The 24,037-nt window shown below is 46.9% G+C and overlaps 1 protein-coding gene across 1 annotated transcript in view; it reads right to left on the bottom strand.

Moving 5' to 3' along the window:
- GLP1R (glucagon like peptide 1 receptor) overlaps window positions 1-24,037 on the bottom strand; it is a 960,977-nt gene that overhangs the window by 49,789 nt on the left and 887,151 nt on the right. Inside the window, exon 10 of the mRNA XM_069236652.1 lies at window positions 17,415-17,553. Coding sequence (XP_069092753.1) covers window positions 17,415-17,553 — 139 coding nt within the window. The remainder of the gene's footprint in view (window positions 1-17,414; window positions 17,554-24,037) is intronic.

The following is a 24,037-nucleotide window of genomic DNA, read 5'->3' as shown; positions in this document are numbered from 1 at the left end:
TCAGACCCGGAAGCATTGAATAAATCTCTCTGTAGCACTGGCTGTGGTACATGAAATGCTGAATCCCAGGACCGGCTTTAGGGCAGCGTGGCCAGTGTGACCGCACTGGGTGCTGACCTGGAGGGGGGTGTCACTGACCTCAGGGGGGCACTCTATTTATAAATAAGTTAAGATTTAAAACATCTCCTGCAAAGTTCCTTGTGCTCTGTTTTCAGGAAGAAACAAAAATGTCAAGATAACTTTTGTGATTAATGTTCCTGGTAGAAAAAAAGATGGAGTTTTGTCTAGTGGCAGTTTTGACTCCCATAATGTAGCTCAGAGGGTTAACATGTCTGCTGCAAATAAAAGATCTTCATTTTATGTGGATAACGAAGTGGATTAGTAAAGCCAGCCTTTACCAGGGTTTTAAAACAAATGATTTGTATGTGAGATAGGAGCTTGGGAGAGATGAGGGGCAATTGTGTTGGGTGGTAGTGAGGAAGGAGGTCATGTGGGAGGGTTGCCAAAAATAATTGTTGCACCAGGTGCCACCAGCACTGAGACGGGCCCTGCTTAATCCACTGGGCTTGGGCAGTCTGCTAGCACTTTGATGACCTCTTTTTTGCCCTCCTGGCTCACCTGGGTTACTGTAATCACTGGACATGTGCCCTGTTCATGGAGAGAGCCCTTGACTGTGAGTCAAAACTGCATACTTTGGAAATGTCCGAAAGAAAACAATGGTCCAGCCCTGTCTTCCAATAGAATTCCCCTTTTTAATCAGTTGTGAGCTCCCAAAACGAGGTATAGACCAATTAACCTCAGTAGAAATCCATAACACTGAGAAAGAGATTGGTAGGCCCACCATGAATCAAAAATTCATATTTGATGCTTCATACAGTCATGATGTTTGTATATTAATGCATTGAGTCAAATCCATAAGTTCAGTTGAAACTTTATTATGAGACACTTGAAAAGGAACTTCGGAAAAGTACATGCACATTTGTAACTCACAGAATGTGAGTCGCAAACAAGTATGTTCACTGGCAACTGGCAAAACATTCACAAACTGTGCCTTGGAAGAAAGGAAAGGTAATGGACAACCTTTGCATAAGATATATTCTTAATAAACATGTAGGACCTGTGATAAAAGCAAATGCAAATACAATGTGAGGAAAGCAAATAACAGTGCAGTGCTGGTGGATCAAGCACATGCGGTATTTGTAAAGGACATGCATGCACATACAGCGAGTGTGAGAACAGCAAACACATATACAGTGCAAAAGGCTGACTCAAATTCAGTGTCTGTGAGTAAAAGTAAAGCGGAGCTTGTGAGAAGAGCAAATGGAGTGCTTGAAAGTGAAACAAATGCAAATGCGGTGCTTGTGAGTGAAGCAGTTGTTATGTTATGTATATGTGTATAGCGCACTATCGCCCATGAGGGTATCTCATCTGCCGCTGAGCAGGCGTGCATGTCTAGTCTCGCTATAGTAGGTTAGTTAACTGGAAAGCCAGGCCTTCAGCTTCTTGAGGAATTCAAGAAGAGAGGAAAAGGCCGTGATGTAGAGCAGGGGGTTGTTCCGCGCTTTGGGAGCAATGTAAGAGAATGCCCGTTCTCCTGATCTGTCTATGTGTAGAATGTATGCAAATAGGAGTCCTGCAGAGCAAAGGTGTCTGGGTGGTTCGTGGGAGGAGATACGACTGCTCTCATAGGTGGGGCCCGAGCTGTGGAGTGCCTTGAATGTGTGTGAGGAGTTTGAAGTGGGCACATTTGTGTATCAGGAGCCAGTGGAGCTCCGTGAGGTGTGGTCTGATGTGTGTTCTGTGTGGGAGGTTCAGACTGAGTCTGGCTGCCGAGTTCTGGACAGTTTGTAGTGTTGTAGTGAGTTGCTGGGTGATCCCGGTGTAGATGGTGGTCTCGTAGTCCAACCTGATGGTGATCAGGGTGTGAGTGACAGTTTTTGTCATTTGAAGATCTTTCTCAGCACCGTCAGGGTGTGGAGGCAGGGTGCAGTGACTGCATTGACTGGTGTGGTCAGGTCCAGTTTGCTGTTGTTGATTAAACGGAGGTTTCTGGTGTGGGTTCTGGATATAGGTGTGAGTCCGAGTTCAGCCGGCCACCAGTTAGAGTCCCACGGTGAGGTTTTCTTACAAATGATCACTATTTCTGTCTGCTCCGTACTGAGCTTCAGGCTCTTGGCTTTCATGCAGTCAGTGACTTCTGTAATGCGAGCTTGCGAGTGAAGCAAATGCAAATATTATGCTTGTGAAGGAGGTAAATGTAGTTCTTGTGACTGAGAGAAATCCACTGTTTGCGAACGAAATAAACACAATGCAGTGCTTGCGAGTGACACAAATAACAGTGCAGTGCTTGCGAGTGAGACAAATAACAGTGCAGTGCTTGCGAGTGACACAAATAACAGTGCAGTGCTTGCGAGTGAGACAAATAACAGTGCAGTGCTTGCGAGTGAGACAAATAACAGTGCAGTGCTTGCGAGTGAGACAAATAACAGTGCAGTGCTTGCGAGTGAGACAAATAACAGTGCAGTGCTTGTGATTAAAGCAAATATAAAAGCAGTGGTTGAGAGTGAAACAAATGCTTTTAAAAGAAATAAATGCAGTGCTTGTGAGTGAAAGAACTGCATATGCTGTGGTCGTGAGTGGAGGAAATGCAGTGCTTGTGTTTGAAGCAAATGCTCGTGAAAACAATAAATGAAAATGCTGTGCTTGTGAGTGAAGTAAATACACATGAAGTGTTTCTGAGGAATGAAACTACAAACGTGTTCATAAACAAATGTATCAAAGTGATTGACCAAGTCCAGAAAGAGTTTGATACTTAGGAATTCCGCCTAAAGTACAGAGAAGGGTGTGGAATTAAACTTTGGGGCATATTTACAACAAAGTGGCACAGGGCGGTGCAGCAAGTCACCTTGCTGTGCTGCTGTGCGCCACAGGGAAAGGGCAGAAATGCACTGTATTTACGAAATACAGTGCACTTCTGTCCCTTCCCCCTGCACTAGTGCACAGTTGGCTGCCTAGCTGAACATATCTGCAGAATCAGGACCATGGAGCGTGAACGAGCGTAAACTGGACTTCGATTCTGCCTGGCTGAACCAAGCACATACGCTTTGCTACCGCATCTACCTTCCAAAATGGTTCAAACTCTAGAACACTAGTGGGCAGATCCTGGAGCAAGCTTCAGAAGACTTGTTGCACAGGCATTCAAATCTTTGTCCTGGAAAAACACTTAGGGCCTCATTTACAAGAATCTGATGCATCGGCATCCATGTGTCAGATTTCTTGCATCTGTCCCACATCCCCTAATGACTCCATGCTATGGATGCATTGCATTAACAATACAGAGATCCATGGTGCACGTTTCCACAGATGCGTCCGAAATTCTGACGCATCTGTTGGTGCTAAACTGACACATTGCTGGAGTTGAGTTGTTAAACTGACGCAACTCCAGCACTGCGAGGGGAGTCCCATAAGAAAAAGCCCTGCATCAATTTTATACCTGCTCTGAGCAGGCGGTAACATTTTGATGCATTGAATATGTAGAATGACGCAGTGAAAAGTTGTAAATTTCACTGCGTTAGTTTTGCGTGTCTTTTTCTGTTGGAACGCTGACACTGCATACATTATACCTGGTGCAGGTATAATGTGACACAGGCCTTTGCAAACTGATGCGTTGGGCCCAATGTGTCAGTGTGTAAATATGGAGCAGTTAGAGCACTCCTAGTGCCATTGCTGTGTCAAAAAAATGACACAGCGGTGGCGCAGAGGGCTTGTAAATGAGGCCCTGATTGCAGGCTGAGAAGATACCAGCCCCTTCCTTGCACAAGCCTCAATGACGGGACACGTCATGGCATTACTATGCCACCTGGAAGACTTATCCCTGTGTCTTCTTTTGAACATATCTCTAAAGTTTACTACATTACGGTTATGCCTACACTTAGAGTACGTTTCTAACTTTTTTGAAATTTGAAAAGAATTGCAGAAGTACTCCTTGATGGCCTATGTAAGTCGTAGACATGAGTATTAAAATTATTAAGTTCCCAGTGAAGAATGGTAGGTTTACCTTCTGTCCCATAAAATTTGACTCAAAGGTGCTTCTGTTTTTCACATCAAAGAAAATGTTTTCCCTCCACAGAACCCCACACCCCCACCCCCGGCCCCCTCAATACTCCTATTAGGTTGGAGGCGTTCCCTTCCCTTTCTCTACCTGGAAACAAAGTTACCTCGGTCATTGAAAAGTGCAGGTGAATATCCTCAAATGTGTACGCTTGAGGGCCTTCACCCCAGACACCCACAGATAATGGAAATCACACAGTGATGGGCGAAACCACTTGTGAGGTCTGATATCAATTGAGCCTGGAAATCCACAGCAAAAGGTGTTTTTGGCTGGTGTAGTAGCCGAAGCCAACAGTAGCTACCTCATGCTGCAGTGCAATGATGCCTGAATACTGGATGGGAGCAGTGGTCCAGAGCACAGCGATTATGCAGTGCAAGTGTTGCAATGCTACCGAAACCATCCACGTAGCCCAGCGCAACACACCATGGCGCAAAAGAAGGTGTAGAATGGGGAGTAACAAGGCACCACATCTGTTTTCAGCTTCCATGCTTATTATTTTTTTCAGCTTCCCATAGCAGTGTCTCAATGGATGACCTACAGACAAGTGGCACGTACATTGTGGTTATCGCCGCATGGCCCTGTTCTTAGTATAGATGCATGTGAGGGCCCATGACCATGTGGCCCACAAAGTGATGTTTCGAATAAAATCTGCTCATATGCCTTTTGGATTCTGAAAGAAATAATAATCCGTGGGACCATATATTCAACCAGCCAGGGGTCTCTCCATCAACACTTAGGAGAGCAAGATCATAGACAGAAGGCAAGAGTCAAACGTATACCCTACTGTACACAAGGGTCAGTTGCTGATCATGTGTTTAATTCTAACAGAAAACAAACAGGTGCCCAGCCTGAGATCACTGTAATGTTGGCTTCAGCAAAAACAGTGGATGGACTAGGTTACACTTACAGTAATGCAAGATAATACGATTTAGGTGTTCACAGGTACCCCAGGATGTAAAAATGTCCGCCACGTATATTCTATAACTAACAACCTGCCAAACTGTGCATAGAAGGAGCACTAGTGATGCCATAATCTAGTAGTATGGCATCATTAGGACTTCTCCGTGATTGTAGTACGTGCCTCAAAGTAGAGTCACTTTATCAATAATTTCCAAGTGTTCTACAACTGGAACACAAACCTTTACCCAGAATCAGGCCCGGTGGGTGGGCACATTTCTGCATGGGCACATTTGTGCGTGAGCACATTTCTGCATGGGTGCATTTGTGTGCAGGCACATTTCTGCATGGGTGCGTTTGTGTGCGGCCACATTTCTGCATGGGTGCGTTTGTGTGCGGCCACATTTCTGCATGGGCACATTTGTGTGCGGACACATTTCTGCATTGACACATTTGTGCTTCAGTGCATTTGTGCATGGAAGTGATCCTCGTTTCCACCATGCGGGGCACCATCCAGATCAGGGTCTTCACATACCTATGGTAAAACATTGCCTATGTGTAACTGCAGCCAATCTCACTTCAGCGCTGTGATAGTTAGCTCACCTCTGATTGCGAGGCCAGAGGCAAGCAGCCTGACATGGCTAATGCACCCTACTGGTGCTCCTCAAGAAAGGGCTGCCATTGGAGAGCTCACCATCCTTGTGTTTGTTCCTTTCTCTTTGACAAGGTGCAGGACAATAACAAAAGACAATGTACAGGTAGTGTTAGTGAGTAATGCGATGTCCTAAGATGTGCTTCTGAACAATTAAAAGCAGTAAAACAAGCACAAACACAAAGAATCGACTGTGAGTAAAAGTTAATCAAAAGACTCAGTCAGTGGATCAAGTACATAGAAATGTATTGATTGTTTTTCTCTTTGTATAGTGCATTTGTTAGAAATGGGGTCTCTGGATGGCAGTCAGTTTACACTCTGTTCAAGCAGGGACCCTCACTCTAGTCAGGGCACTGGAGATACGCACTTAGATAACCCCTGCTCACCCCCTTGGTAGCTTGGCACATGCAGTCAGGCTTATCTCAAAGGCAATGTGTAAAGTATTTGTACCAACACACACAGTAATACAGTGAAAACACCACAAAATGGACACAACACTGGTTTAGAAAAATAGGCAATATTTATCTAAATCAAACAAGACAAAAATGACAAAAGTCCAACATACGCAAGTCAAGATATGATTTTTTAAAATAAAAAGAGTCTTACTACATAGAAAACAATGGAAATGTTGTTGTTTCACAAAGTAGCTGGTTTGCGTCAAAAATCAAGCTGCACAAGCGAGCATGCGTCAGAAAAGTCAGCGATGCGTCGATTACTTACTCACAAGTAAGGCCGTAAATCGTTTCTTCTTGGGACGATTAGGCGATGCGTTGTTTTTCTCTCTGGCAAGAGAGCAATGCGTCAATTTCCAGACAAGACGCCTCAGATCCGCACAGGTTCACCCAGCAATGTTGCGTGAAAAATCTGGCTGCACGTTGATGGAAAACAGTGCTGCATGGGGTTTGCGTCGTTATGAGCAGCCGCAAGCCGGTGTTGCATTGTTTCTCCAGCTGCAATGCAAGTGATGTGTTGAAATCAGCCATGAGGTGGGTGGCGCGCCATTTTTACAGCCGCTTTGCAGGTGGTGCATCAAAATGTTCCCTGCACGGCTCCCTGTGCGTGGACTTCAGTCCTTGTTCTACCAGCTTTACCTTTCAAGGGCCCAGGGACTAGCTAGGGCAACACTTAGCAGGGCAGGAGTCTCAGAAGAGAGTCCAGGTGCTGGCAGAGGAAGTCTTTGATGGTCCTTAGACTTCAAAACAGGAGGCAAGCTCAGTCTAAGCCCTTGGAGATTTTTCACAAGCAGGAATATACCACAAAGTCCAGTCTTTGTCCTCTTTCAGGCTGAAGCAGCAACTGCAGGCCAACCCAGCAAAGCACAGTCACAGGGAAAGGGGCAGTAATTCTCCTCCAGCTCTTCAGCTCTTCTTCTTGGCAGAGGTTCCTCTTGAATCCAGAAGTAATCTGAAAATCTAGGATTTTGGGTCCACTACTTATACCCCTTTCTGCCTTTGAAGGTGGTATGCTTCAAATGAAAGTCTCTGTTGTTCGCAAGATCCTGCCTTGCCCACGCCTGGCTCTAGACTCACACCAGGGGTTTGGAGACTGCGTGGTGTTAGGGCAGGCACAGCCCTTTCAAGTGTAAGTGACCACTCCTCCCTCCACTCTAGCCCAGATGGCCCATCAAGATATGCAGGCTACACCCCTGCTCCCTTTGTGTCACTGTCTAGAGGCGATTCACGAACAGCCCAACTGGCAGTGTGACTCAGACAAGGAATACATAAGCAGCAGAGTCACAGAATGGTTTAAGCAGAAAATGCCTCCTTTCTAAAAGTGGCATTTTCAAATTGACAGTTTAAAAACAACTTTACCAAAAGATGTATTTTTAAACTGTGAGTTCAGAGACCCCAAACTCCACATCTCTTTCTTCTCTCAAAGGGAACTGCACTTTAAGGATGTTTAAAGGCAGTCCCAATGTTAACCTATCAGATGCATAGGCCTTGCAACAGTGAAAACCGAATAAGCAGTATTTCACTCTAAGAACATGTAAAACACATCAGTACATGTCCCACCTTTAACATACACTGCACCCCGCCCATGAGGCTACCTAGGGCCTACCTTAGGGGTGCCTTACATGTAAAAAAAGGGAAGGTTTGGGCCTGCCAAGTGGATACACTTGCCAGGTCGAATTGGCAGTTTAGAATTGCACACACAGACACTGCAGTGACAAGTTTGAGCTATGTATACAGGGCTACTTATGTGGTTGGCACAATCAGTTCTGCAGGCCCACTAGCAACATTTGATTTACAGGCCCTGGGCACATCTAGTGCACTTTACTAGGGACCTACTAGTAAATCAAATATGCCAATCATGGAAAAGCCAATTACACATACATTTTACACAGGGAGCACTGGTCAGCATTGGTTAAGTGCCCAGAGTACCAAAAACAGCAAAAACAGAGTCCAGCGCACAGTCAAAACATGGGAAGCAGAGGCAAAAAAGGCAGGGGAGACCATGCCAAGATTGTCAGGTCTAACAGCATCCAATACCCCAAAGAGTATTGCAGTAGAAAGCACAAAATGAATTTCAAAAAGAAGGAAGTTGATTAAGGATTAATATTCAAAAATGGCCGGTGGGGGGTCTACTTGCAAACACAGGGGGCCTCATTAACAAGAGGTCTGGGCTGCCAAAGCGTCACTTTTTATGGACCTATGGTGGCGCAGGCATTTCAGTCCTATCTAGGAGGTGACACAAAGCCACCCTGCGTGGCTTTTCATGGCCTCATAGATACGGAGTACAGCAAGGCAGCGCAAAGGGCTGCGTTGCCTTGCTCTACGTCAAGGAGGCATTCCATGGGCGTTGTAGTGGGTTTTCCCATGGAACACCCATTGGTTTTGACACATTCCCAGATTTCAAGGATCTGTAAACCTGGGAATGTGTCAAAACTGTATGCCTCCCCAAAGGAGGCATACCTAGGAGAAATAACTTTATTTCTGCTCGTTTTTGCCTCTTTCTCTGTGCACTGCATTATGAGCCTTGCAAGCCTCTGCTTTGGTGTACCAGATAAAGTGTATTCTTGTAACTGGTGGTGTGGTATCTGGACTGCACCATCTCAAATATCAGACACAGTTTGAAAAAGCCCCTATTTGCCTTGATGTTAGGATGCAGGCCAACTATTTAAAACACAATGGAGATAAAATTGACATGCTCTTAGTAAATAAAGTCCTGGTCCTCCAAGTCAATGGCCAAAACGTATCAACCCACTTTCATCATGATTGTCTACAGGAAAGAACCTGGGGGGTGCCTATTATTAATGTCTTATTGTTAAGGTCACAATTTAGTACGATAGTCAAAGCCTAGCATATTCAGCAAAGGTTCCACTAAGAGTTCACCCACTGCTGTCTTACCCACATTGGGCATTAGATGCTGTTCAAAGTTCACTTCAGCCTTCATTAAATCAAGGAGTTCAAATGCGAAGGGTAAAACTAGAGGGACTGAAAAATCTGGCAGCAGGTAAGAACACTGGGAACGTGGCACAATGGAGTGCCCTGGATCAAAACAAAGACTATACTGTGCCCAAGAACGAGAAGTAGGGGAGACAGATTTATGGCCCCAAAGATGGACATGTACCATGAGCAAGTCTCCATGGGACACAGTCTTCGAGTGAAATACAGTGGCGTAACATAGGTCACCTCAGGCCCTGCAGTGGGCTCTGAGCTCCAGGGTCCCCCTTCAGCACACACTACCCTGGCCTGAGACCTCCTGACTGAATCCAGGGAGGGGTGCCCTCCATGTTCTTTGCAAGGCACCCCCCTCAAGTTTTGTCTCGCCACTTGTGAAATATGGAATTCATCCTTTCAGCCCATCATTTGCCCTTGACTGCTCATCACCAGGGTACAATAATGTGCTCCTGGCTGTACTCTTTGTTGAATGAGGCTGCTTGTCTTATGAAGTCAATTGGAATCCATGCCCATTGCATAGTTAAAATCATTGAACAATCATCAATGCAATCCGTGTAACCAACACTATCAAGTGTAAAGAAGCCAAACGTACTGCTCGTCCTGGTAAACACACTGTTGCATAAACATTTTGGACTAAAATGCAATCTACAATAAAAGAAAAGGTTATACAATATACATATTTGATCAAACTCAATGAGTCTTTGAGCAAAACAGATACAATTCGACAGATTCCATAAAATTACTCATTAATGGCCGACTAACCTTTGGTTGTTAAAATGTTTAGTGGCTGCAGCAAAATATTTCACTGCTCTGGCCAGGGCACATGAAATATCACAACTCAAACAGAAATGTGTCACTTCCTGGCAAGTACGAATTCCCCACTTTAAAAGCAAGCATTGGCAGTGGCAATAGGACTGTTGTTTGCCGCCAGAGTTTTGGGCTTGCCAATGTTTGTTCTGTTCTAGTTTTTGCAAAACTTTATTGGTGTGTTGCTGTTGAGCCTCCAGAATTCAGCACACAAGGAAAGAGGAAAAAACTAGGAGAAATAATGTTATTTCTCCTTGTTTTGCCTCCCTTGCACCTCCCCTGAGGTGTGTAGGAGGCCGGCGTGGTGTGTGGTGGACACCTGTGGTGTTGGCACCTTATACCATGTCTAGGCAACCCCTATTAGATAGTGTTACAGTGTCTAGGAAGTCAGGGCTCTGTAGTGGTAGCTGTGGTGAGCAGCAAAAACTTATCTAGGAGAAGTGTGCAGCTCTTGCAATACCACAGCAGTCACACCGTAACTTATAACACATAAAAGGAACCACACAGTGTTGCAAAAATAAAGGTACTTTGTTATAGTAACAATGAACTAGAATACTATACTATAGGTGATCCCCCCTTTCTGGAGGTAAGCACACACAAAATATACACAGGTAAGTACTAGGGATTAGCAGAAAAACATTAGAAATAGCAAAAAATAGCAAGGGCTATATAGGGGGGGCAAACCTTATACTAAAATAGTGGAATGCGAGAATGGGTCCTCCACTAGAGGATATGCAGTTGTTAGCCAAGGGCTAGGAGAGAATGGAACCCCAAGAGGTGAGTGTCTAGAAGACTCCAAGCGACCAGGAGAGCAGAGATAAGTTGCCTGGTCATCTCATAGGCTAACATGGGGACTTGGAATTGGAACAATGCAAGAACAGGACCAGACCGGTGGAACCCAATGGTGGATTCTGGATGAAGAGGACCTGTAAAAGAAGGGGACACAGTGCAGTCCACGTAGGAACGTCCATATGGGGCAGGAGGCAATGCCCACCCTTCTGTGGGTGAAGATCCAAGACGACGGGTATGGGTGAAGGCAAGCTGTGGAGTCCAGAAGCTGCAGAGGAGTCCCTGGAGTCATCTAGGAGCTGTCCCTCGATGGTTGACAGATTGCACATGAGTCACTGGTCAGGAGAACCACCAACAAGCACAAGCAAATGCAAGTTGTAGCTGAAGAAGATTTGCAGGGCTGGAGAGGACCAACAGGGTCCTGGGGACTCGACCCTTGGAGGGGAGTCCGGGCTGACCCTAAGCAGAAAGGAGATCCAGTAGAAACAATTGGACCCCCCCAACGAGCAACCCACTGGCAGCAGGCACAGTAGGTCGCAGTGAGACCCAGACAGCACACCTGAAGAGGAGTCCCACGTCTCTGGAGCAGCAGAGAGGAGACTGTCATTGCACAGGTAGAGTGCTGGGGTCGGGGCTACTTGGAGCCTGAAGATCCCTTGGAGCAGGAGTCAACAAGACTCGTTTGCTGCAGCAGTTGATTTACATAGGGATTCTGTCCCGGAGGAACCGGCAAGGGCTTACCGTCTCCCAAGTTCGGAAGAAGGCAGAGAGGACCCAGAGGACCCCTCAGAGCCATCACCTGTGTTGGAGAATCTTCGCAGGTCGAGAGAACAGCATATCTCAGCAGCCAGACCTAATTGCCTTAGGTGCCTGCAGATGCAGGGGAGTTATTCTTTCACTCCAAAGGACATTCCTTATTCCTTCATTGCGCAGCTGAGGTCTTGCTGACCCCAGGGTATGCACAGCAGGGGAAATGTTGCAAACTGCTGACAGGAGCCGTGGAAACAATGTTGCAGGGCAAGGTCGTCTCAGTGTTGCAGTCTTGCTCGGTTCCTGTGAAGTCCAGAAGTGGTTCCGGTGGCCAAGAGCAGAAGAGGTCATTGCAGAGGAGTCCTGGAGGAGTCTTGCAGGCCGATTCTGGGGACTCACCCGCAAGGGGGTCCCTAAATAGCCCAAAAAGGGGCTTGGTCACTTTGCATGGTGACCATCTATAAGAGTGGATCACTGACGTCAGCTATCTAACCTGACCACTCAGATACCCCCAGGAGCCTCTGCCTATCTTGGTTTCAAGATGGTGGAATCAAGTGGCCACCTGGAGCAGCGCTCCCCTTTCCTTTGTCCTGTTTCACGCCAGAGCAGGGACTGGGGGTCCCTGGACTGTTGCAAACCGGATTATACAAGGAAGGCACCAAATGTGCCCTTCAAAGCAAGCTACCCCTCCCCAGCTTTGTACCACCTATTTCCAAGGGGGGGAGGGCTGTGCCCTTCTCGCATAGAAAATTATTTTTTCTGCTTTCCCCTGCTTGAGCTGGTCAAGCAGCAGGAGGGTAGAATCCTGTCTGAGGGGCTGCAGCAGCATGGGCTGCTCACAGACCTTGGAAGACTGGTAGGAGCAATACTGAGAGGTCCTCTAAGGAGCCCACAGAGTGCATGGCACCATGCCACTGGCATTAGTGTTGGGGTATGATTCCAACATGTTTGATACCAAAAATGCCTAGGTTCAGAGCTACCATTATGTAGCTGTACATAGCTAAAATGGCTTCCCTGCACTTACGAAGTCCAGGGAATTGGAACTGGAGTTCGTAGGAGCACCTCTACTCCTGCAGGGGTGCCCACACACACAGAGACCTGCACCCTGCCCTTAGGGCTGCAAGGGCCTAGCATAGGGTTGAGTTACAGTGATCTTGTGTAGTGACCAGCAGTGAAAGGGTGCATGTAACTTTTCACGCAGGCTGCAAATGGCAGGCCTGCAGACAGTTTGCATGGGCTTCCGTGGGTGGCATAATACATGCTGCAGCCTAAGGGGGACCCCTAGTGTACCAATGCCCTGGGTACCTAAGTACCATATACTAGGGACTGACAGGGGTACACCAGTATGCCAATTATGGAGTGTAAAGGGTACCAAGGCAACCAAATTTATAGGAGAGAGGACAATCACTGGGGTCCTGGTTAGTGGTTAGAGGTGTTTTCCTCTTTCCATGTGTGCTGCAGAATGCAGGATACACAGAAAAAAGAAACAAGAAGAAGAAATAATGTTATTTCTCCTCCTTGCACCTTCCCGAGGGAGGCGTAAAATCTTGACGCATTCCCGGGTTTACAGACCCTTGTAAATCTGGGATTGTGCCAAAACCTATGAGTGTTGCATGGGAAAAACTCACCGGAACACCCATGGAACTCCTCCTTGGCGTAGAGTAAGGCAATGTAGCGACCTGCACAGCCGTGCCTTTCTCCATATCTATGAGGCCATGAAAAGCTACGCAGGGAGGCTTTGCGTCACCTCATAGATATGATTGAGATGCCGGCGCCACGGGAGCACCTATAAAAGTGATGCTTCGGTCGCGCAGGCCTCTTGAAAAGGAGGTCCTCGTGAGACTCACAATCCATAGTCTTTCATCTGTTGTTAAGATTTAGGATCTGGGGTGAGCACTTTGCATATGCATATTAAAACTTTTGAAAACAACTCAAACGATCAATCAAGGTGTGTACCTCAAATACTTCAATTCAGGGAACCAATTTTTCAGTAATAAAAAATAGGAAGAAAATAATGAGATACTGAAAAGATAGGATTTGCGGCCGATAAGTTTGGTGCACTCTCCCACCAGCCACCTGTGCAAAGTAATGGCCTAGACCAGCGGCTCCCAACCTTTTGGCTTCTGTGGACCCCCACTTTATCATTACTGGAATCTGGGGACCCCCACTGACTCATAATTGGAATATGGGACCCCTCGCTGAGTCATTCCTGAAAGCTGGGGACCTAATCTGTTAATATTATTTAATGTTCTAAGCAGTCGCGGAGGAGGTTGCGCGGACCCCCAGGGGTCCCCGGACCACAGGTTGAGAACCACTGGCCTAGACATGTCTCTGGTGAAAAGGCAGTTTGAGAATTGGATCAGATCACAAACAGCTGACGGAAAGGAAGTTTTATGAATATTCCCTGGGCTGAGAGCTGTGGTGGGGCCAGGACCACTTCCCTCAGTTACCTCTGCTCCTCCCACGCGCAGTCTATTTCGTGGCCCCTCCCGGATCCCGCAATGTTCTCCTCACGCCTGACCGAGTGTTCCTGGAGAATTGCGCGCCTCCGCCCCCACAGTCATGAGCCTGCCTCCCGCCACCATAGACCTGTCGAGGGATGCAACGCTCTTCAGTCGGGGCTCACGGTGACTTGAACATTGCTATTTTGACTGCAGTTTCTACACATGCCTATTAGAGTCTTTGCAAGTGACAGCGGCGGACCCGGAGCATCAATTCACAGACGGGCAGGAACAGTCGAGGACCGCGCAGGATGCAATCACGGCGAGTCGGGGAGAGCGAATCAAGGAGTCGTGACTGCTCACTAGGTACAAAACGAGCGCATAGACGCCGACGTGTCCCCAGAGGCTTACACTGCGCGCTTCAGAGCCAGGCAAAGCTTGCTTCCTTCTAAGCCCGTTTTTTGTTGCTTGTGATGTGATTGGCGGTTCAGAGTTAAATATTGCAGTTTGTCCATCCTGAAGTTTGATAAAGTTTGAAAAAGATTGCAAACTTCAGAAGGAAAAATAGATAATATTATTTATGAAATAAAATTCTGCTGCGTACTGTGAAGTTTGCACAGTTCTACGGTAACGGGGTCACCGAAGATTTGCAGTTTATGCTAATGTGGTTATCATTACGTTTTGGGCCGTTTCAAACTACACTCGTTGTCGGGGAGTCGTCCACCCTTTTCATTATTATGGAATTCATAAGGGGCAAATTTCTCCCTTTTTTCGCCTGTGGGCTGGAGGCCTTTCCAGGAAAGCTGGGTTCGTAGTTAGATAAAGCTGGGTGTAATTTTTAAGAGCCATCTTTAACCTTTCACCATGCACGGGCCAGTCACATGAGACTGGGGTTTGGTCTTTTCAGAAAAGAGGGGTTTATTTAAAAGCCCTGTGAGACCCTGGTGCGTCACGTTCGAGACGTAGAATAATTCCTCTTTCTTTCTACAAATTCCTATTAGGAAGTTTATGAGCTGCACTATCGCCTATCATGTGGAACAACAGAAAAGAGATTTTGTCTAACTGCAAAAGAAACTCTTTTAAATATTCTATGTGGCTGTAGGCCCCTTTTTATGTCTCTTTAGGAAACACCTTTTGATTTTACCAACATTATATGTATAATACATTTACTTATACTGGCTTTCAGTGAGCCCTCTCCATTCACTGGGCTGCATCGTGTGCATGCTTCTTCACATCCGCATACATCATGGGGCCGTGGGTCAGCCCACTTCAGCCATTGGCTGACTTCACTGCCAGTGACAGCATTCGGCTAGTTCACAAGGAGCACTTCCACACAAAAAGTAGTGCAAGGCCTTTTAGGACCAAAAATATATTTTTGCTTTGTAGACAAAGGGCCATATTTACTGGGCTCATTGCTCTGCTGTAATGTCATTTTTAGTGATGGTCTGGCGGTGCCAATGCAGAGACACACTTACAAGGCCGTGGCTTTTCATGGCCTTGTAAATATGGACTGAGGCAACGCAGCGGAAGTCGCTGCGTCGCCTCACCCTGCGACGGGTGTACAGGTGCACCTTTGTTCGACGGTGGAAACCAGGTTATTTTACCTGCTCCAAGAAGACAGCATCCTGACCGGGCCTCACAGCTGGGGAGCTGGTAGGAAGTTATTTTGGGTGAATTAAAATGTTTTAACTATGTGTTCTTAGCAGACGCAAATCAGGCCCTTTCCTGACTTCATGGAGGAGGGACCTAGGCCCATATTTATACTTTTTTTGCATCGCATGTGCATCATTTTTGGACACAAAAGCAGCGCAAACTTACAAAATATAATGGTATTTTGTAAGTTTGCGCCGCTTTTGCGTCAAAAAATGACGAACATGTGGCGCTAAAAAAGTATAAATATGGGCCTTAGTCTCTGACTCTGCTATACACCTCTTTTATCTGAGATTTTGTATTTCACTTGGTTCAGTTTAGAATATGTTGCACTAACACCTTCTGTTTAGACTTCCCCAAGGCCACTTTATGCATCTCTAGTTTAGCCTTAAGGAAGGTACTTTAAGGAACTGAAGCTGCCTTTCCTTTGCATTTGACATTATGTGTGTGATTTATGCTACAAAAACCCAATTGCACTCTGATTGATCTGATTAATCTTCCAGAGTTTTCGATGATTTATGGATAATGATTGATCGAGAATTTTGCAATTTGATTAATATGCTAAAAAACTTTCATGGTTTGGAAACCTTCCTCTGTCGTTCTTGGGGGGCCCCAAGGGGTTCACTGTTAACTCCGGTATTACACTTTCAGCTGAAATCTATAGGTCCTTTGGACTAATGGGTGCTACACCCAAGGGTTTAGAAATAGAACCATGGAGATCAAGCATCCCTGGCAGTGCTTAATTTGCAAATAAAAACGTGCCAGTGCAGAAATCCCACCTCTGAAACTCGCAGCCGCTGCATTTAATGTGCAAGCACGGAATACTGAGGCAGCGCAATCCTGAAGCCATCTCGGGCCCCTTCAATCCATTTAAAACCACTCCCTGCCCCTTCAGCTCACTCTGGCAGAGTTCTGCTTTCTCCCTTTGTGATGCTCTTTCGTTTTTCTCTTCCTCCGTCTTTCCCATATGTGTCTTTTGCTCGCAGCAAATGCTTGAGGCAGAAGAATAAGTGCCGGCCCTCAAAAATAAGTGCCGGTGCTCAGCACCGGAAAAAACAAGCACAAATTAAGCATTGATCCCCGGGGATCAATATCAAGAAGACAAGGCAGTGTGCATGTGTAATCAACGAGGATGAGGATCTGCTTTGTGAAACACTAGCTTCCATCCAGTAGCACTGCTGGCTGACAACAGGTGTTGCATCACTCTCAAAGTGACATAGACAGGAGTGTGCTCATGAATGGGAGTGCTGTCATATCTGCGCTGTCGCGGCCGGCGCTAGTATGAAGAAAGTAGGTGTGTGCGAAATTTGCTTAGATTGCTTTCGTGTAATCACGTGAAATGTCAGAAAAAAACATAAAAAAATGATGTGGGCAAAAATGTAAATTATTATCCGTAACCCTTCGTGGCAAGGGGTACCAGACTATTAGGACATTAGCACACTGGCGCCATTTGTTGCAGCTGTTTTTGCGTGCGAGGAACCCACTTGTGTGTTTTATTGAAATTATTTAAGTCCCATTTATCTATATCTCATTAAATAGAAAGGTGGAGAAAATAGATAGCTTTGTTCATACATTCCTATTTATCTGAGCCTGCAATCTGCCCAGCACCAACATTTGCAGACTGATAATGATGTTCTGAGTGCTTTACTGGCCTTTGGAATAAAAGAGACTTTTAAGGGTCCCTCAGACTAACCTCAGTGATAAGCACACTGCCACAGGTGTCCTAAGTTTGATTTCCCTCCTGCACCTTAGTCGATGGATACAATTTTAATCTGCCAACCCATAATTATGGCCATCTTGAAGGCCCAGGAGTTCCTGAGCTGAACCTTCCAGTGTAAGTGGTTTGTTTTGGAAGCGGAGAACCACAGAAGTAGAAGAAACGGAGGAAGGACAGAAGCAAGTCCTCCTACGCTTACCTGAAAGGACGTGAAGGACACCTCAAAGAACAGCTTCACATATCGCAGCCTGCCCTTCGCGTGCTCATCCGTAATGAAGGCGAAGATGACTTCGTGGGTACCCAAGAGTGGGATGAGCGTCAAGGTGGACTTGGCCAATCTGTGAGGGTGAGGAGACAGCAAACATGAAAGGAGAGAAGATACTGGGGTCAATATAAACATGAAGTGACAAATGAGCGCCCAATCAGGGTACAACCTCCTCTAATAAACAAATATATAAGTAAACAGCTGCACCCAATAGAGCGCTTCAATCTTTTGTGACAAAAAGCAAACCTTGAGTTGTCCAGAGGTAACTTTCCAGTGCTTTTCATGTTCTCTCACTTCTAGTCCAACTCATCGGGCGACCTAAATTCAAAGGTTTCTGTGCACCTTAGGTCAATGTAGGTACACAAAAAACACATTTTTGATCTGCGTAATAAATGACAAGGACAACCCTATATGCCCACGAGGACCAGCGTCAGGATTAGATATGTGCACAGAGTCCAATGTGGGTCCCTTTCCAAAACGCGGGTGCCTCCTGTATCTCTCTGAGGACACCAGCAATGAATGTATTACTTAGGCAATTTAGTGGTATGTTCACAGGCCAAGTGTTCGTGTCCCCAGATAGACTCGGGAGGGTCCCTCCTGTGTTTCTCTGGGATACCAAGAATGAATGTATTACTTAGGCAATCTAGTGGTATGTTCACAGCCCAAGTGCTGGTGTCCCCAGATAGACACAGGGGGGACCCTCTTGTAGAAAGGAGGCCCACGTTGTCATCTTTGCTATGACATTGCTATGCAGCGCTGGTTGTCTAATTGTGCAAACAAGTTTCCTCCTGGTTTCCTGGGGCTTTCTTACTTTTCTTTAAGTGAGCCACCAGCAGGAGACCCCTGTGCCTGAGAGAATCAAACAGAGAGAATGGGTTGATGTAGGCTAGGGCACGGCTGATGTTAGGCAGACACTAGGTGGCTGTTGGTCTAGCGGGCCCGGTCCATGTGCGGTGGGCTGGGGCAGCTCAAGGCTAGCCGGTGTCCCCTCAGCACCAGGCTGGTCTTAGCATTACAGTAATTTTCTTGTATAGTCTGACTTCCTCCCTTCCCCGAGCCAACCCCTGGGGTGCGGGGGATTCCTTTGCTCTGTCCTTTACCCACATGGCAATGGGCACAAATCTGCATAGGTGCCTGTGTGTGCTGTCTGCATCCACATGGCCAACTTATATGTGCTATACCTACACTTATACATGTCCCTGCCAATTACAAAAGCCAGGCCTATTTGATTTGTCAGTTCTTGTTTCTGTATGTTACAGAGAGTTGTCATTCTGACTCCATCTGTGTATATGTATTCAAGATGTTCTTGCAGTCAGTATTGAACTGCACTTCCTCTGCCTTTGCATTTTTCCACATCCTATAAATCTGTCCGCGCCTTATGTTTCTACAGCAGGTCCCCCCAACAATAACATGAAGTTAAGATATTGGCGGTCACAGCCCACAGCTCTTTCCAGATTTACACTGACAGTTTTTAATGCCAGAAAGCAACAGAAAAAGGTTTCTTTGCGTTGCACTGGGGTTGACACATGTATTTAACTGTTCTTCAAAATAAATTAAGTCCCTTAAAGGTTAGTGTGAGAAAAAATGGCCTATTCTCCCAGGGCACAGCACACAGTTCATCTCCTTGTCTCACCACATGGATGACCGGGGCTGGTTTGTGGTTTCTGTCAGTAAAGGTGGTTACCCTTGCCATACAGATATAATCTTGGCTCTTGTTATCAATCCATTTCTGTGTGTTGTGGTTCCACCCATGTGCTGCCTGCAAAACACTTTAAAAACGTACTCATATCAAAATGAACATCGCAAAACTGATAGAATCAGTAGTCACTGGACAAAGCTGTCAATGCACCTGTAGTGCTGTGAGACTAGGGGGCTCATTTGCAAGCGCCTTGCGCCACCGTAGCCTCATTTTTTTATGCTACGGCGGCGCAAAGCAGTCCCCCACCCTGTGCCATGTTTAGAAACTGGCACAATGTCACCATTGCACCAGTTTGTAAACCCCTGTGCCACATTACACCTGCGGCAGGTATAATGTATGCAAGGGAGGCGTTCGCGTGCGGGGAGGCCCAAAAAATGGCGTAGTGAAAGCTACAGGATTTCACTGAACCATTCTAGTGTCATTTTTTAACGCCTGCCCAGGGCAGGCATTAAACTGACGCTAGGCTCTTTTCAATGGGCCTCCCCAAGTTCTGCTGGACTAACGTCAACATTTTCAATGCTAGTCCAGCAAAGCATCACAACTGCATCAAAAATGTTGATGCAGTTGTTCAACGAGTGCCATGGTGAGCTCTTTTATAAATGCTGTGTCGTTAAGGGGGCGCAGAGTGACACAAGTAAACTGGCACATCAGAGCTGATGCGCCAGATCCTTGTAAATGAGGCCCTTGGTGTGCTAGGAGCATTGCGGTTCTGAGCAGACCTATGAGAGAGATCACGTGACTTGCTGGGAGGTGGTAAATAATGTAGTGCTGAGGGTTAATGTGCCTGCTGCAAAGAACAGATTTGTATTTTATGTGGATAGCTGAGTTGATTAGTAAAGCCAGCCTTTACCAGCGCTTTAAAACAAATTAAATGTATGTGAGAGAGAGAGACTATGGAGAGAGAAGGGCACTTTTGCCTGGTGGTAGTGAGGGAATCCAAGGAAGAGCTCATGGGGGGGCACCAAAAAGATTGCTGCACCAGACGCCACCAGCCCTAAAGCCGGCCCTGAGTGTGTGATCGTATGCAGAGGAATAAAGATGTCTAGTCTAGAGCTCCGCAGCGTGCTCCTTTGCATGCACCCGGGCTGGGAAGGAGGCTACAGCGCCCTCATTCACCAGACCGACTGAACTACAGTCAGGGGAGGACCGTACCTTGGGGTAAAAGGGGTAGGGGACTGAGAGACACTGGAGCTCTCTACGGTCAATCAAACTTCACAACAGCTTGGGCTCAGGTTTGAGGAAGCCTGCTTTGGGTTATAACAAAAAAGAATCAAAGTCCAAGATGCAAGCTCCGCCCCTCTATACAGAAACTATCTAGGTTTCTGGCTGGAAGTTTACTGACAGGTCATGGTGTCGCTTCTATGACTAGTCCCCCAGCGGCCACAGCCAGCTGGAGTATTGAGGGAGAGGACTCAAACACTGGACCTTCAGCCTCTTGTGACCGGAAGGAACAAGAAGGAAACGCATCTGAAAGAGAACGCACGAAAAGCATGGGACGTGGGAACGGTGTGACCCACAAGTTGCGCGCCTGCCTCTGTGTGGCTCTTGCTCTTGTCCTCCTCTCACTCTGCAGCCCGGAAGCGTGCCCGCTAATACACTGCTGCTTCCCTTTTGTGCCTAGAAGTAAGTTGGTCCCTGTAGGCACGCTGTAAGGACCTACTGTAGCAGGCTGGCCTGGCTTGTAGTGGGTACCAAGGGGTACTTACTCTCTGTACCAGGTCCAGATATCCCTTATTAGTATAGAAGAGGTGTTTCTATCAGCTTAGGCTGATAGAAGGTAGCTATAGCAGAGCAGCTTAGGCTGAACTAGGAGACATGCAAAGCTTCTACTATACCACTGGTGTCATATGCACAATATCATAAGAAAACACAATACACAGATATACTAAAAATAAAGGTACTTTATTTTTATGACAATATGCCAAAAGTATCTCAGTGAGTACTTTCAGTATGAGGATGCCAAATATACACAAGATATATGTACACAATACCAAAAATATGCAGTAATAGCAAAAGGAAGTAATGCAAGCAATGTAGTTACAGTAGATTGCAATAGGAGCACATAGGTATAGCGGCAACATAAACCATATACTCCAAAAGTGGAATGCGAACCATGAATGGACCCCAAACCTATGTGAGCTTGTAGAGGATCGCTGGGACTGTAAGAAAACAGTGAGGGTTAGAAAAATAGCCCACCCCAAGACCCTGAAAAGTAGGTGTAAAGTGCACCTATAACCCCCAGAGAGCACAGAAGTCGTGATAGGGGGTTTCTGCAAGGAAGACCAACACCAGCAAAGCAACCAAAGTGGATTTCTGGACCTGAGTACCTGTGGAACAAGGGGACCAAGTCCAAGAGTCGCGACAATGTCGAGAGTGGGCAGATGCCCAGGAAATGCCAGCTGAGGGTGCAAAGAAGCTGCCACGGATGGTAGAAGCTGTGGATTCTGCAAGAACGACAAGGGCTAGAAACTTCCCCCTTGGAGGATGGATGTCCCACGTCGTGAAGAAGCTTGCAGAGGTATTTCCGTGCAGAAAGACCGCAAACAAGCCTTGCTAGCTGCAAGGGTCGCGGTTAGGGTTTTTGGATGCTGCTGTGGCCCAGGAGGGACCAGGATGTCGCCACTTGGATGAGGAGACAGAGGGGGTGCCCAGCAAGTCAGGGAGCCCTCACAGAAGCAGGCAGCACCCACAGAAGTACCGGAACAGGCACTTAGAAGAAGAGTGAACCGGAGTCCACCCGAAGTCACAAAAGGGAGTCCCACGACGCCGTAGGACAACTCAGAAGGTTGTGCACTGCAGGTTAGAGTGTCGGGGACCCAGGCTTGGATGTGCACAAAGGAAATCCTGAAAGAGTGCACAGGAGCCGGAGTAGCTGCAAATCACGCAGTACCCAGCAATGCAGTCTAGCGTGGGGAGGCAAGGACTTACCTCCCCCAAACTTGGACTGAAGAGTCACTGGACTGTGGGAGTCACTTGGACAGAGTTGCTGAGTTCCAGGGACCACGCTCGTCGTGCTGAGAGAGGACCCAGAGGACCGGCGATGCATTCTTTTCGTTGCCTGCGGTTGCAGGGGGAAGATTCCATCGTCCCACGGGAGATTTCTTCAGAGCTCCTGGTGCAGAAAGGAGGCAGGCTACCTCCAGAGCATGCACCACCAGGAAACAGTCGAGAAGGCGGCAGGATCAGCGATACAAGGTTGCAGTAGTCATCTTTGCTACTTTGTTGCGGTTTTGCAGGCGTCCTGAGAGGTCAGCGGTTGATCCTTTGGCAGAAGGTGAAGAGAGAGATGCAGAGGAACTCTGGTGAGCTCTTGCATTCGGTATCTGAAGAATTCCCCAAAGCAGAGACCCTAACTAGCCAGAAAAGGAGGTTTGGCTACCTAGGAAGGAGGATAGGCTAGTAACACAGGTAAGAGCCTATCAGAAGGAGTCTCTGACGTCACCTGATGGCACTGCCAGCAACACCTCTGTTTCCAAGATGGCAGAGGTCTGGAGCACACTGGAGGAGCTCTGGTCACTCCCCTTTCCTTTGTCCAGTTTCGCGCCAGAGCAGGGCTGGGGGATCCCTGAACCAGTGTAGACTGGCTTATGCAGAGATGGGCACCATCTGTGCCCATCAAAGCATTTCCAGAGGCTGGGGGAGGCTACTCCTCCCCAGCCCTGACACCTTTTTCCAAAGGGAGGGGGTGTAACACACTCTCTCTGAGGAAGTCCTTTGTTCTGCCTTCCTGGGCCAGGCCTGGCTGGACCCCAGGAGGGCAGAAACCTGTCTGAGGGGTTGGCAGCAGCAGCAGCTGCAGTGAAACCCCGGGAAAGGTAGTTTGGCAGTACCCGGGTCTGTGCTAGAGACTCGGGGGATCATGGAATTGTCTCCCCAATGCCAGAATGGCATTGGGGTGACAATTCCATGTTCTTAGACATGTTACATGGCCATGTTGGGAGTTACCATTGTGACGCTATACATAGGTAGTGACCTATGTATAGTGCAAGCGTGAAATGGTGTCCCCGCACTAACAAAGTCCGGGAAATTTGCCCTGAACGATGTGGGGGCACCTTGGCTACTGCCAGGGTGCCCACACACTAAGTAACTTAGCACCCAACCTTCACCAGGTGAAGGTTAGACATATAGGTGACTTATAAGTTACTTAAGTGCAGTGGTAAATGGCTGTGAAATAACGTGGACGTTATTTCACTCAGGCTGCAGTGGCAGGCCTGTGTAAGAATTGTTAGAGCTCCCTATGGGTGGCAAAAGAAATGCTGCAGCCCATAGGGATCTCCTGGAACCCCAATACCCTGGGTACCTCAGTACCATATGTTAGGGAATTATAAGGGTGTTCCAGTATGCCAATGTGAATTGGTGAAATTGGTCACTAGCCTGTTAGTGACAATTTAGAAAGCAGAGAGAGCATAACCACTGAGGTTCTGGTTAGAAGAGCCTCAGTGAGACAGTTAGTCATCACACAGGGAACACATACAGGGCACACTTATGAGCACTGGGTGTAGGAGGCTGGACTGGCTTGTAGTGAGTACCAAGGGGTACTTGCACCTTGCACCAGGCCCAGTTATCCCTTATTAGTGTATAGGGTGTCTAGCAGCTTAGGCTGATAGATAATGGTAGCTTAGCAGAGCAGCTTAGGCTGAACTAGGAGACGTGTGAAGCTACTACAGTACCACTTAGTGTCATATGCACAATATCATAAGAAAACACAATACACAGTTATACTAAAAATAAAGGTACTTTATTTTTATGACAATATGCCAAAGTATCTTAGAGTGTACCCTCAGTGAGAGGATAGGAAATATACACAAGATATATATACACAATAGCAAAAATATGCAGTATAGTCTTAGAAAACAGT

The sequence above is a fragment of the Pleurodeles waltl genome, chromosome 5 (genome assembly GCF_031143425.1).
Source record: "Pleurodeles waltl isolate 20211129_DDA chromosome 5, aPleWal1.hap1.20221129, whole genome shotgun sequence".
NCBI lineage: Eukaryota > Metazoa > Chordata > Amphibia > Caudata > Salamandridae > Pleurodeles > Pleurodeles waltl.
The sequence above is the reverse complement of the archived record's forward strand: the minus strand, read 5'-3'. Positions and strand labels throughout refer to the sequence as shown.